The 25,090-nt window shown below is 41.5% G+C and overlaps 2 protein-coding genes across 8 annotated transcripts in view; one reads left to right on the forward strand and one right to left on the reverse strand.

Annotated features, from left to right (window-relative positions):
- The window catches only part of SLC45A4 (solute carrier family 45 member 4), a 70,175-nt gene extending 64,368 nt beyond the window's left edge, over window positions 1-5,807 (forward strand). For 6 of the 7 annotated variants that reach the window (XM_027452752.3, XM_027452756.3, XM_027452751.3 and 3 more), the window contains one exon: window positions 248-5,807. In XM_027452752.3, the coding sequence (XP_027308553.1) occupies window positions 248-610 (363 nt within the window). In that variant the 3' untranslated portion in view covers window positions 611-5,807. The remainder of the gene's footprint in view (window positions 1-247) is intronic. The other variant, XM_027452755.3, reaches the window with a different exon arrangement.
- Window positions 5,808-6,755: 948 nt separating this feature from the next.
- The window catches only part of DENND3 (DENN domain containing 3), a 33,638-nt gene continuing 15,303 nt past the window's right edge, over window positions 6,756-25,090 (reverse strand). The window contains exons 9-23 of the mRNA XM_027452749.3: window positions 24,610-24,765; window positions 22,485-22,581; window positions 19,673-19,776; window positions 19,179-19,360; window positions 18,288-18,809; window positions 17,001-17,263; window positions 16,475-16,645; window positions 15,461-15,590; window positions 14,895-15,002; window positions 13,451-13,590; window positions 12,057-12,217; window positions 11,029-11,162; window positions 10,134-10,249; window positions 9,865-10,002; window positions 6,756-8,386 (exon numbers count right to left, since the gene is read on the reverse strand). Of these exons, the coding sequence (XP_027308550.3) occupies window positions 8,186-8,386; window positions 9,865-10,002; window positions 10,134-10,249; window positions 11,029-11,162; window positions 12,057-12,217; window positions 13,451-13,590; window positions 14,895-15,002; window positions 15,461-15,590; window positions 16,475-16,645; window positions 17,001-17,263; window positions 18,288-18,809; window positions 19,179-19,360; window positions 19,673-19,776; window positions 22,485-22,581; window positions 24,610-24,765 (2,623 nt within the window). The 3' untranslated portion in view covers window positions 6,756-8,185. The remainder of the gene's footprint in view (window positions 8,387-9,864; window positions 10,003-10,133; window positions 10,250-11,028; window positions 11,163-12,056; window positions 12,218-13,450; window positions 13,591-14,894; window positions 15,003-15,460; window positions 15,591-16,474; window positions 16,646-17,000; window positions 17,264-18,287; window positions 18,810-19,178; window positions 19,361-19,672; window positions 19,777-22,484; window positions 22,582-24,609; window positions 24,766-25,090) is intronic.

Below are 25,090 nucleotides of genomic sequence, written 5' to 3' on the forward strand. Positions count from 1 at the left end.
GAAATAATTTTCACCAATGGTTCCGTGTCAATATTTTTATGAAACCTAATCCTGGGGCCAAAGTCATGCTAGGTAAATATCTACCTCGGGGTAAGGTGAGGAGGCTTTGATAAGGAGATAAGGAGTTTGTTGCTTTGGACATGGCATAAAATTGACCACGTGGCTGAGATATTGAGGAAAATACCCATCTAAATGTTTGCTTTCCTGCTTTGCTTTGCCTCCTAACACGTTTCTTGTCTCTTCCCAGTACATTCACCACAGCCCCGGGAATTCCAAGCGAGGATTCGGCATCGACTGTGCGATTCTGTCGTGTCAGGTTTACATCTCCCAGATCCTCGTGGCCTCCGCCCTCGGCGGCGTGGTGGACGTGGTTGGCACTGTCAGAGTCATTCCCATGGTGGCTTCGGTGGGATCCTTCCTGGGCTTTTTGACAGCCACCTTCTTGGTGATATACCCCGAGGTCAACGAAGAGCCGAAGGAAGAGCAGAAAGGACTGGGTCCTCCAGAGACCACCGAGGGCAGCAGCACGAGCGCGGAGAAGCCGACAGTGCTGAAGCTCACGCGCAAGGGCACCGCCGCGTCGGAGCTGGAGGGCGAGTCAGCCGTGTGAGGCTTCACCACATTCCAGGGAGTGCAGGTGCAGGATCAAGAACTTTCTTTTCTTTTTTTTTTTTTTTCCAGGAAAACGAATTAGGATCTTCACTACTTGTAGCTAAAATTGCAGAAGAACAGGCAGTTTCATGCAAAAATGTAAATGAAATTCTGTAGTCCTTACTCTAGGTTTGAACAGGTAGCTATGATGCTAATTGCTTTCTCTACAACTTAGAAATGTCATTTCTGAACACTTTTTTATTGCGAATACATTTAGATTTCAAATAAGTTTTATTAATCTGCATGAGACTCACAGTGTATACAATTAGCAGTTAGAAAAAATAAGTTTTCGGCTGTTTTAAAACTAACTCAAAATGGAAGCTATCTCGACTTCTAGTCTCTTGCCATTTTTTTTTGTCTGAACATTTCAGATTTCACTAATGCAGTAGCTGAATCCAACGCTTTGACACCTTGACCAGTTGTTATTTTTTTCAGGAGCGTGTTATTGGTCTGACAGCTACAGTTCTTTAACATGAATTTTAGATTTTGTATTTTCGTTCGTGCAATTACTACAGAATAGTTTTATTTTCACAAAAAAAAAGAAGCAATTGCTGCGGTTTCTAAGAAACTGCTGCGAGTCCTTTTGGTCATACTGTCCACCAGCTGCTCCCACGTCTGCTGCTTGGCCCAGGCGGGTGGCGTTGGGTGCGTGATGTGAACCAGAGGTGGAAGGAGCAGCGGCTGGGAGAGGCGGTCGGCACTCGCAGGTTTTTGTCACGAGTGCTGAGCTTTGTGAATGTCTTTGGAAATAACGCTGTGACAATTTCTTGCTGGGAGTTTCGTGTGCCCATGAGCTCTGGGGTGTTCTCGGCGTTTAAACCCAATCATCTCTGGATGAAGCTGCCATGGGGAAGGGTTGTCTGTGGGGTCAGCTTGGTGGGATGGGGTGTGCGAGTCGTCACCCGTGGGGAAAGGAAAGCTGTTGCTTAATTGCACTTTTTCTGATCCTTTAACCCCTCGGCTGGGAAGGCAGCAGCCAGGGGAAGGGCACAGTGTCAGGCCTACCTCTGTGACTTTGTGGCATCATCTGGTTGTGTAAAAATCCGTGTTGGAAACAGTTTTTAGGCCTTAAAATCCAACCCACTAGCGTGTGTTGCTGTTCCAGGCCGTGTGTCGGAGGACATGTAGGCTGGTCCAATTCCATCAGCACAACCTCTGTGCCCCCTTCCTTGATTCAGGACGTAGCCACGGTGCAAAGACATTTGCTGTGAAGAGCTTCAAAGAGCTGTGCTAATCCGATTTAAAACCTGATCGGGATCGCTGGCAGTTCCCCAGTCCATGGGCAGACGAAGCTCAGAGATCCGGCAGCCGTTTAAAGCAACTTCAGGACCCCAACTTCCACCCGTCGTCTTCTGAGAAGCGTTTGTGATGCTATTGACCCATTTTCGCGTGGACCTACAGGCTGCAGCCCATCCGTGGGCTAAGCAGCCGACTCACACAGCTCCTCGTGAGATTCCTGCTGCCTCAAACTTCTTCTACTACAGTCCTTTAAACCTGCATGTGGAAATCATGCTGCAATATAGTCAGTCAAAAGAAAAAGAAAAAATCTATATATATATATTTCCAAATGAGAAGCAGTTTTTAACAAATTACTTGAATTGTCGATGTATTTAAGAAATGTTTCTTTTGGTATCTTCAAAGTCGACGTGCGGTCTCAGCTGGCATCACCAACGAATTCCTGGTGTGGTTTCCAGCTGAAGGCTTTCGGTTGGTGCCGACGTCTTTATGCTGGCAAGGGTGACGATGTCGTGTAATCGCACAAGACTTTTATTATTTTTTTTCTCAAATGTCTCAAAAAAGTCTTTTTTTTTTCTTTAAGGTGATTTTTTTTTTTATTTAGGACACATACTGTGAACTGTGTTCGGACAGGGGAGTAGTACTACTGAAAAACACGAGACCTTACTGAAGCAATCAGTTGCGAGAAACGCTTTAACTGACCTTCTGCCGTGAATTTGATCATCTCAGTTACATTTAATATATTCTGGTGATATTCCTATCTAACAGAGCTGCGCGTTGTATTTCACCCTATAACTGGCATTCATGTAAAATACAAACTGAGTTAGACGTTCTAAAGCGGCTTTAATATTTTATTTTGAAAACTCCTTGAAGATTCTGCTTTCGGTTCAACGAACACTGTCGAACGCTCCTTATTTCAGTCTCTACTTCTCAAAAGGTTCTTCTACACTTTGAAAACCTGCTGAAAATCTTCTGGTCAGCGCCAGCCTTCCCCCGTTTTCCCCCCGGTCGTGGTTTCGGTAATTGTGAATGTAGCTTCAGCCCAGCGTTGCTCCAGGCAGCGCCTTTGTAAGCCAAGATTTCTTGCACAGGGAACGCAAAACAGTTTTGGGGTTGAGGTCACGCTCTTTTATTTAGCTTTCTCGGCCGGGGCGAGCGGTGAGGAGGGAGAACGACATTTCCAGCCCAGGGGGGTTCAGTCGCAGGCAGAGCAGGGCCGCTTTGTCCCAGGCAGCGTTTTGCTGAGCCTCGTTTCAAAGAATTGGATGTTAAAAGCCAGATTTGGGATTGGCTATGGGGTTCTTTAATTACCCTTCACGACGCAGAAGTACGCACACCGCCTTGGAGCAGGAAGCTCTATTTCACTGCCCTCTAAAGCCAAAGGAAATAATTACCCATTGTAAACAGGCTGAAGTATTTGTAGTGTTGCCAGAAGAATTAACTGGGGGCAGCCCCTGCCAAAGTATCTCCTCCTGTACCTCGGCCAGCCCGTGAAACCACCGCGCTGACTTCCAGTGCGCTCGCCAGTGATGGTTTCTGACGTCTGTCAGAGAGATAAATGCTTTTTTCTGGAATTTCTGAGAGTTTTCTTAGCCCCGGCACTGCTCAGGGTAGAGTGGGCACTCATTTGTGTTTAGATGTGTCCCTTACCTTTATTTTGATACAGAAAAGATGGGTTTTGTCACAATTCAAAGCTAAACGAGTATGATTTTATGTCTTTATTACAGAAGAGAGAGTTGAGGGGGCTTTGTTTTTTATTCCTGGTGATAGTAAGTGTCATTTTTGTTTGCTGGTATTACTGTACGAGCTCATTCTGCGTGCTCCGTGTCCTGGGACCTTCATGCAGTCGTCTTGAGGCGCAGTGGTTTCATTCCGAGTCGTTCTATACTGTAAACAATTTTAATGTTTTGCTGCGGCCTTTCTGACCTCCAGCACCTCTGCATCAGGCACCGTCAGTGCTCAGTTTCTTGAGTGTTTTCGTGAGGACTTTGTGGTCGGTGAGCTGCGCGTGGGTAGGAATAGCCACAGGGAGGCAGAGAAGCTCCAAGCGATGCGCTCAGCAAGGCGTAGTAAGGATTTTGCACTGCTGGGTTATCGCAAGAGCCCAGTCAGGTCTGAACCGCTTGCGGCTGGCAATTTGAGATTCCAGAAGCAATAATTTCTTAGGAATGTTTCCCTTCCTGCTGGTTAGACGACGGTCATAGAGATTTATTACCTACATAGCCTTTTCGGAACACGACTCCGGTCGTTTCAGAGCACTGGCAGTAAGCAGGCACCGAAAGCTGCGGGTTGTTCATCATCGGGAGGGAGGAAGCCAGTAAATCCAGCAGAGGTTAGCGCTCCCTGAAACACGCGCTGTCCTTTTCCCCTCGCCTTGGGAGCCCAAGGCGACTGTACTCAGCAAGGTTTTCAACTGAGTTCTTCCAGCTTTTCCCTCGTCCTAGCCCGCTGCGCGACGAGCTCGGCTACACGTATAGACCTTATTTAAATCACTAAGTAAACTCCTGCATGATACTCCAAGCACATGTAGCAGCTTCGGCATCTGAAGTATCTATTGTGAAAGAGAAGTCGGTTTTCTTTGCAGCTGTTTTGTCCTCGTTTCCTTTTCATAGGCCAAATAAATGTTAATGAACACCAAATGTTGCACAGAAATGTTGTTAATGACTGTGTAGAAGAAATACCAAACTTTATTTTTCTTTGCAGAAACTTTTATGGTTACAGAGAGTTCTCTAGCTGTTATTCTTAAGCGACAAAGCTGAACGTTTGTAAAGCGCGTTGAAAAAGTGGTCATTTTAAAACCAGGGGAGCTACCCAAAGTTTTCTGTTTCTCATGTTGCATCCAGAACAAGAGGCGAGCTGCAGCAGCCTCTTTGGTTTCAGCAGCCTGGCCAGTTAGAAAGGGTGTTTCATAATAACCAAGGGGCTCAGGCTTTCAGCCTCGCACAGGGAAACACGGGCACTCCGACATTGACCGAAATTACAGTAGTTTAGTGGCAAGCATTTACACCCCAAAAAAAAGAGAATGTTTTCAAATTTCTTCTCAAATTCATTTTTCTTCTCAAATTTAAAGGCTTTTGGCACAGTTACGACCTGCTAAAGCTTTACAGAAAAGCCCGGACATGGGTTCATTTTGACATATTCTACCACGTTCTGAAATTGTCTGACATTTCCGAAATTTCGGAGTTGTGGGTGGAGCTCTAGGAGCATTGCCTTGCTCAGCCAGGCATTGCCCACACCTATTCAATCCTCAGCGATAGCCAAATTGTAGTAAACAGCCCCAAAACCAGGAAGACTTCTCTCTTACCACATTGGCACTTCCCGATGATGATTTTCTTTCGGATGTAACATGAACACTAAGCCCTTTTGGTAGCCAAATGACCAGCTTCTTTAAAATGCCTCATATTAATACAAAGCTGCATATAGGCATCTCATAGCGGAAAAAAAAATAAAAATAAAAAGAGAATATTTAGTTCCTTTGTGAACTGGCCATATGACAACTACTTTTTTATCAACTTATTAAGTTGGGGCACTATAATAGCTCTTGCTGAGTTTAGCAATGTTTATAAGCATGTGTTAAACACATAATGTTAAGTTTTATGAGGAAAAAGGGATAAAGAAAAGTAATGTCACAGATGAATGTTTGAGTGCATAGACGGCATAATGTATGTATGTTTTTTATTTCTACACTGTTGAGCTTATTTTCTGTTTTAAGGTCAAAAAAAAAAAGATTTGTTGCATGAGAACTGTTTTATTGTGTTCTGCACTTTCTGTTCTTTTTGTATAATCTCGATTTATTTTTTTTCATTTACGCGTAGAAAACAACAACAACAAAAAATCAATTTAGAGCTATTCTACTTCACGAGCCGTTGTGTTCCGATCTGTTGTTCTGAAGTTCGATCTTAATAAACATTTCAGTAAGAGTTTGGGGCTCGCGTTCCTGTGTTGTTTGTAGGGGTGGGGGTATTTTTGTGATGTTTTGTGATGTTTGAGGGAGGGAATACCCATGGAGGAACAACGTGCTGCAGCCTGGGCAAGGTGCACACCTGTTTTTTTTTGCTGTTTGCTCTCAGAGCTTTGCATTCCCAGGCAGAGGCGAGGGGTGGCAGCCACCTGCGAAGCCAACAAAGGCCAATATTGAGAGCTACAAGAGCAAAGCAGCTCAGGGGACAGCTTCCTCCCTCCTTCACCTGCACAGCTGCCTCTCCTCTGCTTTCATGGGGTGTGAGACCCTGCTGGACCTGGCCCTAAAGGGGCTGCAGCAGGAAAAAGTGGGCCAAATGCTGGGGCTGGGGAAAGGCAGGGACCTGCAGGGACCCCTCCACCCAGCGCTCCCCACCTCATCGGCCCCAGCGCGGCCTCTGACCTGCTCGCAGCCGGAGCTCCCATCGCTGCAGCTCCTGTGGGTTACTTCTAGAAGCAGATGCTGCCATCCCTCGGCTTGAATCATCAACTGCAGGAAGGAACAGACCACAAGTTAGCCCTGAACCGCAGCCGGCTTCCAAAAAAAAACAAGGAATCTTTCCAAGAGGCGGAAGAGGTGAACTGAAAGCTGCACGGCACAGCTGAGCAGCCCCAGCACGGGGCTAAAGAGCCACTGAGTGTGCTCAGACAGGGCCCTGCTGCAGCTCCGCTCCTCAAAGGGGCGTCCTAGAGCTCAGAAGGTCTCCATGTCCTCTCCAGAAGGCAATTAGTTGGTGTTAAACTGAAGGCAGAGAGGAGCCAAAGCCTCTCTGGGCAAGTGAGAGCAAAAATAGCAGCTGGCTGTAACACAGGCTGGCAGGGTGCAGCACCACTTTCGGGTTTATCAATAATTTAAATACTTATAAAAAAAAGTTAAGCAGGAGAAAGAACAAGACATAAAGACAGTCTAGAGTATCAATATAGTGTTTAATATTCTTAAATTGAAAAAAAAACTAAAAAGATAAAATTACATTTGCCATCATATGATGAAACTGTCAGTACATCGAAAGAGTCTGAAGTATGACATGAAGTACATCTACAGTAGTTTACACTTCACTGTTTCAGTTTACACTTGTTAAAAAAGTAGCAGCCCATTTTTTCCTTCTATTTACAATAATTTAAATATTGTCTTCCACTCTACTGACACAAATAAAATTATTCTGCAAAGATTTCTTGTTTTACTTGAAGATGATTTTGTTACCAATGGGGAAAAAAAAAAAAATCAGGAATAGATCAGGGAATGCTGCTTGAAAGAATCCCTTTGACTGCAATCTGATGGTGCCCACTCCAGTAATTAAGGAGTAGTTTGATGACTTTGCAGAACTTAAATAAAATTACATTAAACTAAGCAGGTTCTCCATTAAATAACAGCAGCTCCTCTGCTTACAGAAAGGGTGACTGAAGAGAGGGCTGGCAGAGATTTGTCTGCAAGGCAACTAAAAGGTTGCTTCCAAAAGGAAGTCTGATATACTTTCTTTGAATAAACTACTAATAATAAACTGCTGCATGTATTAAGTGCTTAAAATGAAAAAAAAACAGTTGCATGAAGTGTTACAAGTATCAACTGCATTGGTTTTACAGGAAGAACAGGTTTAAGAAGTAAAACCTTATGGAGACTACCCAAGTATCTTGCTTTACCAGCAGGAAGCTTTCAGTGCCATCAGGGAGAGGCCGCCTGGACCTACCTTTTAAATAACAGCACCATAAATATACGCACAGCGGTAGCAGACGGCCCTCCCACCTAAATCTGCTGGTTCAGAAAGGTACTGGGCATTTACAGTAACTCAATAAATCAAATTAACACATTTGGGTGTTTTGTTTGGGGTTTTGTTGCTTTTTTTTTTTTTTTGGAGAGACTGGGTTCTGTGTTGTTTGTGTTTTTCCCTCCTGTGAACATTTCCAGCTATTACAGGCTGTAAGGCCATTTTTTGTGAGTTTTTAAGGTAATCCATGCATCGCTGAAAAAACATCCCTGTGGAATTACCAAGCTGATCCTCCGCTAGCTTTGGCTCACTCAGTGCAGCCAACACCACGGGGTCCGGCCTCCAGCTCCGATCCTTCACACCAAAATAGGGGAAGTTGAAAGCCCGTGGCCCCGCTATTCACATTTCCATTTCTTTACCCAACGTGCAGGTGCAATTCAAGGTGCAAGGTGAGATTCGCTTCTAGTCTGATTTTCTACAACAACGTAGCTCCAAAAAATAACTCAATAAATACAAAAATAACACTGACGGCTGGTTGAAATAGATGCAAAACGCTACAGTAAACAAAGCCCGAGGTCTTCTTCCAGCACAGGCAGGCACGCTGAATTTGCATTTCCATATTTTGGAAAGCTGAACTACTCGACCTTCCAGATTGCGATTTTCCCTTCCTCCTTTCCAGCACCACTGAGCACGTATCTGTCCTCTGCCGAGCAAAGCGCCTTTACTGTGTCGGCGTGCCCAACCAACTCCTTCTCCACGCTCTTCTTCTCAGTGCTGACCACGTAGATCTTCCCTTTGGTTTTGCCCTGGGATGTTCCGCTACTGCCAACCCACATCTGGAAGAAAAATATAACAGAATAATATTTTTTGATAGATTTTGTTCTAGGACACAGTTGAGACAGGAGTTTTGCATAAAGTGAGAGAATAAAGTGAGGGTTCTGTCTTGCTAAGCTGGAAGAAGGGAACACTGAGAATCTCCCATATATGTATTTATTGGATTCATGGTTTTCCCTACAAAGAAAGGGGTCCTGAAGAGCATCCTTAGGAAAAATAAAATAATCAGGCTAACAAGTCTGACTTCCATCCCTGGAAAGACAGCAGAGATCATCACAGGGAACAAAATCACTGAGTAAATGAAGAAATTCTTACTGGTGGTGAGCATTAATACAGAATATTTTTTAATCTGATCTATTGGGAGCAAGTCAGCTGGGCTTCTGAAAAAAAAAAAAAAAAAAAAAAGATCACAAGAGTGCAGATGAGAATGTAGAAGAAGAATGTAGAACTATTTTTCAACAAATCCCACAACTAGAGAAGTAAGGGCCCCGTGTGGAAACTAGAAAGAGTTCAGTTTCATGCAGAAGAAAGCACTTCTCTTTATACAGCTGGCAGTGAACTTCTGGAACCTGCTGCTCCAGGAAGCTGCTGAACCAGCAAATTCAAGGTTTACAGAATTTGGGTCCCAAACTAGATGAGACTGAGGAAGAAATACACCCATTTATTTCTTGTTTAGTACCCCTCAACAAGATTCAAGGAGAGTGAGTGAGTTTATCTGCAGAGCTGTGAGGAAGAGGAGCGTGGGTGCTCCAGGCACAATGACAAGCTTGGACAACAGAGGCAGGCTGGAAGATGGTGTTTGAACACTCAGGGTCAGGAGATGGAGCACGCAGGGATATTTTCCAGTTGTTTCTTTGATATCAAGGTTAGTTAAGGTGGAGTTGAGTGAGGAATGAGTTAAAGAGAAGAGCAAAGTTCAAAGCAGAGCAAAAGAGACCTTAATGATACGGCTTTCCAAACAAGCTTCTAATTTACAGGTTAGCTTTTCTCATTTCGGATCACAAACTGAGCCAAGGGCACAGAAATCTTCCCTGCTTCATGAATTTTTTCATGAAGTGCTTCATTTTAGAGGATGGCAGTACGGAAAATCTGAGCAGAGGAAGCTTTTTTCCCCCAGTAGGTATCTATTAACCATTTCTTTGTGAGTTAAACATAAACCTGTCCATATGGTATCACTACAGACACACACACAGCTACTGACACTACTCAAACAGCAGGCACGCAGCCTGAGGCCAGAAGTGACAGGGACACAAAACAGCTCAGGGGGAAGCTCCATTGGCCTCTGTCGAGTTGTGTATGAGGTAACTAAACAAGAAAAAGGTCGTCTACGAAACTAGGCATGCTGATGGGCATTTATTGTTAGTCTATTAACATTTTCTTCCAAAGCTCAGCTGCAGGAGCCTTTAGATTAAATATCAAGGGACCTAAACTTCCCTTCCACAAGAATTCCATGAGTAAGAACAGTCCAAATGTCTCCCACCTGGTTTTTAACTTGTATCATGCAGGTAATCTCAGAGCAATCCTGAAGATGAATTTTTTGGGGCGTGCTTGTGAAGTCTTTGGTGTTCCAAATATACAGGTCACTGCTCCCTGAATACGATGCCCACATTTCATTTCTCTAAAGGACAGAAAGTTGTGTTTAGCAGCACTGCTGACAGGAAGCATACCATGCTAAGTAACAATATTTTCACTTGTAACACCACATAATGTGGTGTGGAGATGGTATGACTACCAATTCAAATTTAATACCTCAGGAAAGAGCTGGAAGCAGAGGAAATATGAACGCAAATCCTTCAGGTGGCAATCAATTTTCATCTGCAGTCGAAATTCATAAGTTGACATAATGAGTATGCAACTTCCAGTACCTTCAATACGAAAGAGAAAGCGCTGTTAGCGGAAGTGCCTGCTTCTTCCACAGCCACAAAGCAGGGGGAAAACAGGCAAAATAAAGCAGATGCATCTAACAGCTGTCTTGTTTCTCAAGTCAACAGTGAAATCTTGGAGGTTCTTCTTCCTCTTTTTTATAGCATCTATTTTTTACATCTGTCCTTTCTCTAAACTCTGGTTACAATTCTGTAGCATGAACACCTGTTAGGAATCCAAAAACAATGCGAGGAGAAAAACCAAACTCCTTTACATTAGGAGATCTAAAGGAGTATTAGGAGATAATCCTTTACCCAAACATAAATCCTGCCTTTATTTATCTAGGCTTCTGCAGTGGGGATGACAGGCTCAGGGCCAGAAGGCAGGCATGAGGATTACCAAGTCGGACCAATAACATCAAAGCTAGCCAAAATATCAAATGGAATTTGCAAACATCATTGTCACTCTAGACTTTTAAAGGGCTTTTTCAAAGCTTTTCATTCCAATTTGCAGGGAAGGGCAGACAAACATGGTGTAGCAAGAAGTCACATCCTGCAGCAGGGGCAATACCTTTAGCAGAGATCCACGCTAGCCAACTGTGAAAGTGTTTTGGAAGCCTTACCCACTGAAGTCTGCTTAAACAGACCAAGTGGAAAGAATATCACATACAGAAAAATCAGTGTTTGAGATTAATGGATTGTTCTGCCTAATAAAACAGTGTATCGTGTGAAGACTAAAAAAAAAAAAAAAAATATGTTAATTGTTAGAGTAATGAACTTACAGCACCACAGCTGGTCGTTATGAAGTTTGATAGAAGTGAGGTTCTGGCAGGGCAGCTGAAACGCACGGTTAACTTTCAGAGTGTTGATGTTCCAAGCGATCACCGTGCCATCTAAGCTGCTCGAGTACGCTTCACTGTTGGTACAGATAAAAAATGAATAATGACAGCACAGCGTACACTCATGTTCACAACAGAATTCATGCACAGAAGAGGCTTAGCGTAAAATTTGCTATATTGCAGGTAAGCCTAATTAACATTTTTCACTTCATAGACTGAAGTCCAAGAGGCTTCAAGCCAGACACAAATCATTTTAGCAGTGAACACTCAGCCTTGCTAAATTATTTGAAACAGTGACCAGAGCCTTGAATGGATGAGAACACATCCATCCCATCATCCCATTCCCAAAAAGACGCCTAAGGAAAGACCTACACTTTAACTAGAGCACCAATTACATCATGCTTGAGGAGTTAAGTACAACAAAAACATCCCCTATAATCCTCCTGAACGCTGTTGCTTGTTAGGACTTTTGATTAAGATTTTTGACACATATTCAGCTTGTCATTGACCACATCCCCAAATCTCTTTCTCTCCAGCCTCTCATCCCCCAGTCTGTACGTATATTCACAGGAGCCCCTTCCCAGGTGCAGAATCTGACCCTCGCTCTTGTTTAACTTCATACAGTTGGTGACTGCTCAGCCCTATAATTTGTCCAGATCTCTCTGTAAGGTTTTTTCCTTCCAACATCTCAGAAAATCAGCCACTGGTTTTCTCTATGCTCCTTGAGCAAAGTTAGTTTTTTTGGTTTTGCTTCAGTCAAATAATTAAGGCACCATACTGCATCACTTAGACCTTTAACTAGACCTTTAACTGCAGGCTGAAGGTGCCCAGACTGATGAATACTTCTCTAGCTACATAAAATGTCTCTTTGTTTAACCACAGGAAGATTCTCCTTACATCCACGACTCTTCCAGTCTTTCACTTTTGATTGTAAATGTATTTTAAGACGAAAACAGTGTAATTAGATATACCTCGGTATCCCATTCTTCTTCTCCACAACGATGTCAGTGATATCAGAACGATGATCATTTAGCTGCTTATTACAGGACATACTGTGGGTGTTGATTATATAAATAATGGAGTCTTGAGAGCCGATCCACACTTGACTCTGTTCTACCATCACCATACAAGTCTGGGGAGAAAAAGCGGGATTAAAGATAATTCAGAAAGAAAACACTTTTGAATGTAACTTTAAAAAATGCTGCATTAAGAGTTCCAGTAATTACCATAAAACTGTAACAAGATCAAGACTCAGCACTGCAGTATTCTATCCTTTGCTCTGCTGAAGAAGAGGGGAGAGAGGAAGAAAGAGAGAGAAAAGGGACAGATCTCTGCTGAGTTTAATCTTCAATAATTAAGATTAATCATGTATCTTGGTTATCGACTCCAAGCTGTGTTTCCTGGCTTACACAAAGTAAAAGTTACAGATGGTGCCAGGGGAAACCACTGTGGTTGGTGTATTTCTGTCCTCTGGATTAGAAGCTGCACTAGCCACCTGATGTAAACATACTTCCCACTTTAGTTAGAAGTGGTGCCTCGGAAAATATCATCTTTACTGCCTCTGGAACATCCTTCCCCCATTCAGAAACTTTTAATTTCTCTCCCAAGTCACCTAAGTTCCAAACTTCTCTTCTCCTCTTCTTCAGAACAGGCCAGCATCCGACTCCTCCCCTTGATTTCCACTTTTCCTCCACCCCAAGCCCCTCACCATCAGCTTTACTTTTCCCTTTCTCCCACATTTATCCTCAAAGATGTTTCTCAACTTCCATGCAAGTCCCCTATCCAACGCCTTTGCTGCTTGTTCTTTCTTCTGCATGTTTTTCACTCAGTCCCAAACCTGATTTAGCTCTCCCTGTTGTTATTCTCTCCCTTCCAATTTACTTGTTTCAAGCCAAGCATCTTTCTTTAATCTGTTGTTAGAGTCATCTTCTTTTCAACTGCTCTCTTACAAAATCATCCACTGATTTCCTTGAACCAGTTTCCAGTTCTTCAGCACAGATGACTTTCCGTGCACTCTTTAGGCTCTCCTCAGCTTCTCTTTATGTAGACTCTCTCCACTCAAACTGTTTCAAAGCAACCTCCCTGCCCCAACTGCCCACACCACTAGCCCAGCACATCAGACCAGCACTCAAGCCATCACTTCCTACCAATTGAGTTGTTTCAGCATAAATCCATTTCCTCTCCTCTCCCTTTTCCTTAAAAGCTTTCATTTCTCCAAGATGACCATGACACAAACAACCTGAATGTCCTCCAACAACTTTTAATGAATAACAGCGTGGCCTAGCCCCATGATTCAGGGTCACGCAGTTTCTAGCAACAGAAAAAACAAGCTGAAGAAGCAGTCACGGTATGTGTTAAGTCTCACCAGCCTGCAGCGGCCCATTCTGAAGCAGTGCTGTTGGATAGACCAGGTAGATGCATCAAAAACCACCACTTTCCCCTCATTTAAAGCACACCAGAGTTTTGGGTGAGCACTGTCGGGTCTTTCTGTAGGGTCAAGATGCCCTAAAAACGAAACAGAGAAGAAAATTAAACCACTTTTGGAGACACAGGGAAAAAAACATTATTAGGTTAGGCAGAGCAACTTCCTAACAAAATACACCCATGTTCTGGCACTTACAGCTCCTGTTAATGAATCGGATGACACAGCTCGTGATTTGTGCTCCTGACCTATCTGTTGCCCAAATATTAGGAATTAAATGTGAACTTGCATCAGAAGACTAGTAAGGTTATGAAGTTAACCCAGAATTAGTCTCTACTTCCCACATTCACACCCACTGTGAACAGCCTCAGATACATGCCTTTTGTTTTGCTTTTAAATGTATGATCAAATACTTTGTGTCTCATACATCACTGCCAGATGTCCTGCACTGTATAGATTCACTTTTGAATTAGAGCAGGATCTTGCAGCAAAAGAGTTATTTCTAGGCTTTCTCCTTCACTTTCTGGCTAAATGTATGTCGTGAGTGTGGCAGAAGTTAGGATCTCTAGGGAGTTCTTAGTGCTTCTGAACCAGAACACCCATGTAAATCATTTAATCCAGAACTTCTCATGTGCAGCACACTCCTCACTTCCAGACGTTAAACCTGAGGTGAAAAGCTGAATTTATATTCAAGTCTCATTAAGAAGTGGAATACATGTACGACTGCTCTGAAAAATCAGAGCCAACCCAAATTAAGCATCTGAAATGATGAGACTTTCATCCTTAACTTTTTTTTTTTTTTTTCCTCCAGCACATTTTGAATCAGTGAGGTACAAATTTGCCAACTATCAAACTTTTGCTCGCAAGGAACACGGTAATACGTTCTTCAGGAGTGGACTTAAATCAAGTGCAACAAATTAGACATTGGTTGTCACTGTATCCTGTGTGATCCAGAGGAATATGGATCTGTCTGGGATTTCAAGAGGTAGTACACTATTCCCTGCACTGTGGTTCCACAAAACACCCCCATATGACTCTACTGGAAGATGAAAAGGAACGGTGAATGATTATTGATCAATAGTGGAGCATCCTTCTTCCACCCTGCTCAATAAATGAGGTGGAAGTCTTAATGGGAAATCAGCGCATTAACACATAATTAAAGACTATTATAACGCATACACGTAGGGAAGCAAATTACAGCTTTGAAAATATACCTTGGAATGTCTTAATATGCAATATTATTGTTCTTTTTTAAAGGATTTTCCTGTTTTAGTATTCTATACGCAACCAAAGGCTGTCAGAATGTGAACAGAACCATACCAGGTGCTGGGAGATAACCTGCTTTATAGGCTAATTAAAGCTAACACAGAGAAATTCATCACCTCACCTGGAGTATAAAGCAAGACATCTATTGCTTGTGGAAACGTCTCACCAGCTGAGGGGTTGATCTTGTGCTTTAACGTCTCTGAGGTTGTTTTGGGGACCATCATGGGCACTGAAAAAGAGATGTAAAAGGTTACAAAGCGCATGCTTAAAGCCTGAAATAGATCTGTAATTCTTCTGAAAGAATAATTCTGCACCACTTAATAAAATTAAAATTATTATCTTTCATTTTTCTTTCCCTCTAACTTTGGCTGACCATGAAAGCCCAAACAGTATTTGTATGAATTCTGGTAAGAGAATCACGCATACAACACCCAAGGAATAAAGAAGTGAAACAAAAATTCAGCAGCCTATATATGGACATAGAAATACCAACCATGTTGTGTGATGCACAGGAGCAAAATAAATAAATAAAGATACTATTTAACAAACTATGGCTATAAAGTGCAATTAGACTATCATCATCTTATATTTCTGCAGAAATTAGCTTGAAAAACTTGATGTAAACAGAAGAAGCTGAGGCAGATGGTGAACCCAGAGCAGGCTTTGTGGTATTGCTGTGTGACTGACCTTCGTTTTTCATCCTGTCAAAATACGACAGTTTAGAGGCTGCATAGATGCTTTTGGAGGACTGTAGTGCACCAACCACAGCATCCATCAGGAGAACGTTTGTCAGCGCCTGCTGAATATACTGTGGATCCTAAAGACAAAAGTCTTACTGTAGTTTGTTATTTTCACAAGTTATCTTTCACAAGGTTGTGTCCCTGGAGCACAGCCCATGCTAAGTGCAGTCAGACCCCATTTCAAACCCCACTCCCGCGTCCCATTTCACCCCCAAGCAAGGGCACAGAGCAGGGAAAGAAGAGCTACTTTTAACTCATTGCACTGAAAGAAGTATTCCAGATCTGGAAGTTCAGACTCGGGATGTGCAAACGAAACCATGTGAGCTGCACTGATGGAAACCACACAGCATGGACAGGGTAGGGACCAATTTTCAGCCTGGACCTCTCTGCACAGAAGTGCATTACTCTTGATCTCAGCTAAAATGATCCAAAACCTTCCCGGAGAAACATCAAGACACATTTTCACTATTAAACTCATCACTGCTGGAGGATTTGGTGTTTTAGATGGAAACCATGGTTGTGTGATCCTTTTTCTCAAGGTTTCTGTGACAGAAGAAAGCATCTTGCTCTGTTCATTCAAAGGGATCTAGAACCACCAAGATTCCCACGTGACAAAATCTTTCTGTATATTATACGTTTTAAGGGAAGCAACTTGTGGGAAGCTTTCTTTTGGGATCAATACTCTCATGCTGTAAGTTTAAACTACAGAACTATTTCCCGTAACTGGTGAATAAACAAAAAGATCCAGGCTAATGGATTAGAAAAAAGTAATTTTTAAATGTAACTTCACTTTTTTTGGTAGTATTCTGGATGTACCATATTTAGAATAAACATCAGAAGCAACAGCTTATTACTTAGCTATCATGTGCTGAAACCTAGAAATTCCAAGATTGATACGTGAATAATTCAGAACAGAGAGAAAGCACACCCCTTATCCAGTTAGATATGCCCAAGATTATACCTTGTGATCATCTGCCATTTTCTTCCCAGCCCACATTTCTTTCACTATCAGGTGCCAGAGATCACACTCAGTTTTAAGGTTAGCTTCAAAGACTTCTTTTTTGGATCTTGTTGCAATCCTCAGAGTAGGTATTTTCAAAAGAAGGAAAGCTACAGTTGTGACCTTCACATCCTGGGAAGAAAGAAAGCAAGGAAGATGTACCGTGCAGACACGGGTGAGGTGCAGACCCACAAGTAAAAACACTCGTGTTTTTACACACCTCCAGCTCTATATCCCACTGTGCTTTGCATCTTTCTGTAAATCTAGAGGTTACGGGCTCCAGATTTTTGTACCATGCCATCTTAGGACCCAGCACACCTCAACCCTGCAATTCTTGGCCTGAAGATCCAGAATTTTACCTGATCACTGATATCAGAGGTGTTTCCTACAATCCTCACTGAAACAGTCAGGTTGAGGCAAATCTCTTAGCAGAATGGAACAAGATTCATGATCCAGGATCATGCAAGAGAAATTCCTCCATGCTCACCTCTATGTCCCTGAAAGCAGCAATATGGATATAGCCAGGACGTCCTCCTTCGGTCAAAAGGAACAAGCGTTTTTGGGTCAGTGCTATTTTTCCTACACCATAGTTAGTTTTAACTGAGCAAGACAACTTGTAGACACATTCGTTTTTATCTAGATGCTCTATTACTGCTGGTGGCAGATTCACTTCTTGAGCTTCTGCTTCGGTTTCTTTCCAGTAGTTGTAGAAGTCTCTGAATGTTTCGGGATCGATTTGTTTCTGATGCCCTAAAAGAAGCAGAATGCTGGTTACTGTGAGAAACTATTATACAGATTTAAACAGAAAGATGGCTTTAAAGGATAGCTTTAAACTTTCAATTTGTGCTTCTAACAGCATAATGGGTAAACAGAGTACAAAAAATATCAAAAAAAAATTGGCCTGGAAAAGAGTTTGGAGACAAAAACTTTCTTGAGAAGGATTTCTAGAGAAGGAAAATGCAAACACTGCACCATTATTTCTTTTCTTTAAATTCTTATCAGAAAAATCCAGCCAGACAATGGGAAAGGATTTGTAATCCCCTACTGAACTGAATATTTTTCATTATTACATTCCAGTTCCTTATCCTATACTGTGTTACTATGCTACATACTTAACCTGGAATAAAAGTTAGACTTCCAGCAATTAAAGACTTCAGCAACAGTTATTCCAAATACATAATTATTCTAAGAATTCAAGTGGGTCTGAAAGCAGAGTCAAACAAATTCTTGAGAAGTGTATTCTACCTTTGGCCTCAGAAAGTCTTGCTATTTTGACTAACATTTAATCCTTCCTGGCACAAAATGTAACAGTTACTGCAGTGACTAGGTGCAGAAAGAACCAAACAGTGTTTTATAAAAGCACTATCAAACTGTTTTTAGAAATCTGTCACAAGACTCAAATCTCTTTAAGGAGATAAGAAAGTGAACTCAAACACGGAAGTAACCTCTCCCTTTGCTATGATGACCATCCAAGAGGAACTTAATTTGTAGCTACTTGAATTCTGGAATTTGCTAGGTGCTCTTAACAGTCTGCCACCTTGCCAAGCTACCTGGTGATTTTTAAGACTTATTTTCCCTTGGCAATTAGGTCAACACTTTATTCTCTAAGCCAAAGCAGAACTGCACACCACAGATCACAAAACAAGTAAAACTACCTCATCTACACAATCTGGAAAACTGTAAGCTGTGTGCACATAAGCAGATTCCTTGTCTTTATTGTAAAACTGTCATTATGTCAATGTAGATAATCCATAAAAATATATTTTCTACCCACCTACTGTTAAGGCATCAAACAACCGATGTATAGTGTCTTTGTCTCTGACAATCCCAGACTCCTGGATTCGCTTCACAAAATCATCCAGTTGCATGTGTGTTTTTGGCAATGCAAAGTTTTTTACGTGGTCATCTATTTTTGTAACTTCCCTTTGTTTTTCCATCACTCGACTTATCAGCTTCTTCAGCTCAGGCTTGCGGTCTGCTTGAAAACGCTCAGAAGGAGGCATGGTTTCCACGATCTTTCTTACAAGATCAGTAGGAAAAATTCTTAAGTCTGTTTTATCTAGGTTCTGAAAGTCAGAAAGTGCATTTAGTAGCTTCCCTTGCATCAAGCTAATAAGTCCCCGGAGGTAGAAGTACCTTGCCAGCAATGCTGACTTGTCAGGTGGTAAGGTATTTATAGCTTTGCTGAGATGGTTGAAGAATTCTGTATAGTAGGAGTGAACACACTGGTACATCAGAGGAAAGTGAATTTCTGGGATTTTGAACATGGTGACTGATTTGGAGGGCATCTTCAGAGCTAAAAACAAAAAAAAAGAAGGTACACTGATTAGCATAAGCAGCGAGTAAAAGTGTGAGTATCTTCACAAGCAGCAGTACTATAAATAATGCAAAGAAATTCCAGTTGTGCTAAGGACACAGATGCACTGTATGCACATCCTCCTTATTATCAGAGTGTTCCCTATTTTGATAACATCAGTAATATAAAATATATTTTATATATGAATATGCAAATTAAAATATGATACACACATATATAAGCACAGGCTCAAAGTGACCCAGCTCGCCGTTTCTTTCTAGCATCTGACCCTGCTTCTGTGGAAATCACTGAACGATGTCACCCATAAAGACAACAGAAAAGCATTTGTTTGACACCTTCTTCCCTTACCAATGTCTGTTTCGACTCTACGAAATGAGGAATTTCTAAGGGGGACTTCTGGCAGTTTGATATCTTGCAGATTAGGCATACTGATCACCATACGCCTGTTTATCGTGGACTGTGAATTCATTTGTTTAGAAGCCATTTTCTCCGTGGCCATTCTTCTTGGGATACGAAACATCAAGTTTAATCTGAGAGAAATAATTTTAAAAGATATGCAATTAGTTTTACAACGCTGTATACATACACAGTAAATGACTACTTGATTATTTTGTTGCTGTTTTAAAGTATTAAGTTACAATTGCTGTGTTAATTTACAATTCCAACAGCTGTGACTGGACACATTTATATCTTTCTTTCAGAGCAAGCTAAATAAAATGGCCTATCAGTTAGTCACAATTTTATTCATGGATAACCTGATCTCACACCAATAGAGTCAAAAGGACTTATCGCTTACATCAAGATGAGATTCAAAAACACAGTAAGAAATGAGAAAGCATCACCTGTCTTCTTCAGACTGGGTACTCAGCTCAAGTCGAGCAAAAGCATCCATTTTTCTGTTCAAACGGGCTTTAAGAAAAGAGTGAAACATGTAGGTCTCCAAAACCTGCGAGAGACAAACTGATTAACTCTTGATCATTTACAAGTTAGCAGCATCTTTTGCTCATTTTTATTAGCTTTGCTTATACAAAGCTAAGAACATTGATGTTAGCAGTCACAAAACCAAAAATATTTCAACACAAACTTCAACACCAGAAGAACCAACTCAGCTTTCATACACCTTCCATACTTGCTTAGTGGCAAACCACAATCTCAGACCAACCTTGAAAAGAGGGAAAGAAAAATAAAAAAGAGAAATACTGAGCGTAACAGAGAGTTTTAGCTACTGAAGTGTAACAGCATTATTTTTTTGCCTGTAACAAAGTGATGCAGATATTGTCTATGACTTGGAACAAGAAGTTTCTGGCACTCTAATGTTACATAAAACTACAAAGCTACCAGTCCCACCGTTTCAAATTAAAACAAGATGAAAACAGGATTTGAGGCAGCATAAGACGTATAACTCTATAAATGTTAGTACTAACACAGAGCAATTAGTGTTGTTTGAAGTTAAACGATTCAGAAAACTGATCGTTCAGAAAAATCCAATGCAAACTGGGTCAGGAGAGTGTCATAACCAGGAATTATAACCATTCCTGTTATAACCAGGAATCCTGTCTTTATGCTTATGCAACTTTTAGCCATTAGAAACGGACTGACACTAACAGAAAGACAGTTGCATCTTTGACTGTAAATACAAAAATTGTTTTAATTAATGCTTTATCACAGAGGCTTGGCTAAAGTACGCTTTTTAGTCTTGTAGTTACCGGGGTGGGAGTTTATTGATCAGATAAACGTAAGTAATTTTGATTTATGAATCAGATTCGTAAGTAATTCTGGTACTCTGAACTTAATGGAAACATTTTCCCAACAAATAGCCTGTTTGTACCCAGGATGCCTCTTATCTACCTATTTGCAATACATCCTGTAAAATGGCATCTACAGAAGCACCAAGATTTCTGCTTTCAGGTATTCTCCAGTAGATGGCGTATTTTCTTTCCAGTTGTATGTACAGGCGCTGACAAACTGCAGGAACTGAGTCCTTCCTAATGGTTTTTAAAGATAATTAATCAAGATAACTCCAGATATCACTAGATACCATTAACACTATCGATAACACTAGATAGCACTAGTAATTAGTCCATATTTTTCTAACTTGTAAGATTTACTTGAAAGCACACCTACCACTGTGGTATTTTAGTATTTAAATGAGTCATCTGTTCAAAGGTCTTCTTAAATATGGTTTTGGGTTTTTTTGAAATTTCAACTCATGAAATTGCCACTCCTTCATTTATAGCATTAGAAACTGCCATTGAGAACATTTCAATTATTTCTATTCATTTGAAATCCTAATCAGAACACTTCTAAGTTTTTGGCCTGCTGACACATTAACAGGTTCTTTTTATTTTTTCCTTATTTAGTTTGGTAAATGGCTAGACACAAACCCTTAAATACGCGAATTCTATTTCTCAGACACATGACAGTTTAGTTTAATTACCTGAGGGTAAATATTAATTTAATTAGGTGCAAACAGATTAATGAAAAATTAACTGCAAGGATAAAAATCTCAAACTTTGAGCTTCTGGGCAAAGCGCCTGAACACTTCAAGAAGCTCTGGTGTAATTTGTCTATTCTTAGTTTCTCCTTTTCCCCCTGCTCCTTTCTTTCTTCCATTTTCACTTCCTTTCTCCTCACTTCCTCTCCTCACCCAAAGGGTCTCCAGCCTTTGATGATCAGTGACAGCCTCACACCAAAGAGAACAAATCCTACAGCCTGGTGACCAAGATGCTTTCTTTTTAATGAGGAAATCACACCCATCCTATTTTTTTAGGATATACACAGTCGTTACATTAAAAGCATCCTTATGCACTGGTATTCCACAAGGAAAATGCCTGCAACCTCGCAGAAAGCTGCCTCACTGAACACACTGAGTAAAAACGGAGTCATTTGGGAGCTTCAGCAGAGGACCTAAATCATGCTTACACTAACAGAAGGATCAAGCTGATCAGAACAGCAACAAAAGGAACTCGGGGCTTGTACAGGCAAACTCCACATGCCTATAGGGCTTTAAAATCAGGTATATAGCAATAAGATGAGTTTGCAGGAGTGCTGGGAGAAATTAAGTGGGGATTTTAAGGTGTCCTTTAGCCTGAAGAGCTGTAGTTCTACCTGCTGAGCCCAACACAAGCCAACTCCTGTGCTTAGTGTGAGCAGCACGCTCTCACTGTGCCATGCTGTAGGAAACAGGCTCAGGGCCTGGAGCCAAGCAGGCATCAGCAGCTCCACGCCCCGCTGCCCACGCTGCAGATAAGGCAGGTGCTTCAACTCGTGCCATTCAGGCTCTTCTGCCGTGCTCACAGGCTTGCTCAAAACCCGTGTCCACGCATGGGCTTTGGTCCAAACAGTCTGGACAGGTGCCTGTGCTTAAAATGCAGTTTAGATGTAGCTCTACTGACCATCTGCCATAGGTTTATCGCACCCCTGGGGAATTATGTTTTATTTGCTCTGAAATTACATAGTGTCTTGCTCTCCAAAATGCTGCCTGCTATTTAATCTGTTTACGGTAAATAAAACAAATCTCATAAAGCGTTCTGTGAAAGCTGGTGAGTCAGGAACACTACACAGCCCAAACTGTGACCATGCCATTAATTTTTGGCATTAATCCTGAAGTAGGGATTAATAGCAGAATCACAACATATTTAACACTGAATTTACCTTTCTGTAAAACGGCTGGTCTCCCACTGCCCTTGTTTTCAGAAATTCTTCACTGTTAAACACTCTGTGTTCATAATTTAGATGGTCTTTTACTTCCCTGGAGATAAAATAAACACAAAGATAAATATGCTTGGGGATTTGTAAGTAAGTTGCCCTTTTTGCAGCAGCAACCTACTGATACTATCAGAAACATGCCGCAGTATCTGCAAGGTCACTTACAGTCCATGGGATTAATTTCAGTAACCCCTGGAGGAGAATCTGTATATTTAAGTCATGACTTAGGCTCCATCCCTGAAATGGTGTCTATATACAGGATCCCATACAACCCCCTGGAGGCACTATGAAGACAAGTGCACCTCTCCACATGGGCAATGTGAAATCTGTGATCTGGCTTCATTTTGTCCCACTGCCTCACATCTGTAACATGCACATGAGACACTGAAAATGTTTTGCTACACTCTCAAACTCTGCTCCTAAAGCCAGCACTAACTGACAACTTGTGTTGTGTCTGAAGAGAAAGAGTTCTTTCAATAAGAGAGAAAGTGAGATGCAATATCAATGCAATTTTTAGCATATGCATGGTCCCAGCAGGCAACAGAGGCTCTGTGCTATCTCTGAAAAACCAGACATCAGTTCTAACTTCTGTGTCCTAAAAACGAGAGAGAACAAGCTGTCTCAGGAGCAGCATGTGTGAGTTTTTCAGGAAAAAAAAAGCTGTTCACTGAACTCAAGCCCACGGTTAAGTTATTTAAGCTAGATACATGCAAGTGGCTAAAATCAGGGCTCCTAATAAAAGGTTAGGATAATAAAATTCTATCTTATTTCATCTATTCATGCTGGATGTTAAGAAAAAAAAAAAAAAAAAAAAACAACTCATAAATGAAGACAATAACTTGGTGAGCTAAAATCCAATGTAAGCACAACTGGGGAATCTTATATCCATGCAGAGACCTGACAAAAGGCCACTCCATTGCTCGTCTTTCATGCATGTGTTCAGAAAAACGGTAGTTAGTACAAGTATATAGTTCTATATTATTTATCATGGCTTGCTTTGAACATGGAACCTCATGCACACAGAAATACTACAGTGCTTCACTGGAGAGAGCAGCAAGTGGCAGCACAATTGCATCAGAGATTTACTTTCCTTCATTCCTGGACGGTGGTAGATAGAGCATTAGAAGATAGAAGAAACAATGCTGAAAAAAAAAAAAAAGAACAGAGAAAGTTTGAAGGCAAGGAGAAAGAAAGCAAGAAAAGAATCAAAAGAATCAAACAATCAAAAGGTTATTATCATCTCTTAATTACCAAAGCATCTGTTCATTTTTTTTTGTATACAGGCATTTAGTGAGTTAGAGAGTTCAAGCTGTTCAGACAGGAAAAGGCATTTCTTGTTCATCTTTATCTGGAATATATTGCTGCCAAACACTGAAATCCACCAAATCCCACAGTGGCAGCACATCAGGCTTTAAATGGATTTCGTTTTCCAGATCCAGCTGTGCTCTCTGGAGTCTGTTGATTTGTCCACATCCAGGAGCTACTGTCCTTGCAGAGGGCCCAGCCACTTGTGTGACTGTTCTCTACAGTGACCCAACAAAAGCAAGCAGTTAACACAGCCCTGGCACTTGGGCTATATAAATTACCCCAGCACCTCCTGACAGGAAGTGTTAGGAGCAGGTAGGTGAGCAGCTGACCCACAGAGAGCTCCACCCCCAACAAGAGGGGGGTGGTAAATGGCTGGGGATTTTCCCCTCTTCTTATAGAGAAGAGGGCTGCACTTCTCTTCCTGGAATCCTCTCAAAAGAGACACGCAAGTCCACAATTAGAACAGCTTTACCTAAGATGTCCTAAAAACGTATATCACCAAATCACTGGGGTTGAAAAGGACCTCTAGAGGTCATCTGGTCCAACCCCTGCTCAAGCAGGGCCACCTACAGCAGGTACTAGATGTATCCGAATACATTAATGATGGATATTCCAGCAGGTTGGCAGGACCTCTTTCTCATTCCCTCACAAAACCTACGAGATTTACGGAATGTCTATGAAACAGGATAAAATAAGAATATTTTCAGTGACATCTTAACCAGTGCCATACACTCTTGTGATAAAGAATTCTATACCCGCTCACCTGAAGATATTAACAATTAACTGCAAAGTCATTTGCTGAACTTGTGTATTCAGCTTCTGCTGCCAAGCCCTTCTGCGCATTTGGAGTTCACCAAGATCTGTGCTGGCACGGAGATGGCACAGCTCTAGGTCATAATGCAGCTGAAGACCCTCCACTCTACACGGAAAAGAAAAATAAATGTCAAGTTACATCCTAACACCAATGTTTTCTTCTTATCTGTTAAAGAAAAAGTCATTTAGCTCTCACAAATGTTTTTTTTTTTTTTTTTTTTTTTTACCAAGTGCAATACTGATCTACAAACACTGACAAGCGAACAAGATTCCTTGAAGTCCTATTAGCGCACGTACATCACAGTGCACTCAGTTTTCTGTATAAAGAACAGAAAAGTTCAAAGAATAATATCTGAAATCAAAAATAAACAAGTGTTCTAGGTGTTGCAGCATAACATGGCTATGATTACAACCGCTTAAAAGTTAATTGT

Source organism: Anas platyrhynchos, chromosome 2, assembly GCF_047663525.1.
Source record: "Anas platyrhynchos isolate ZD024472 breed Pekin duck chromosome 2, IASCAAS_PekinDuck_T2T, whole genome shotgun sequence".
In the NCBI taxonomy this organism is placed as follows: Eukaryota; Metazoa; Chordata; class Aves; order Anseriformes; family Anatidae; genus Anas; species Anas platyrhynchos.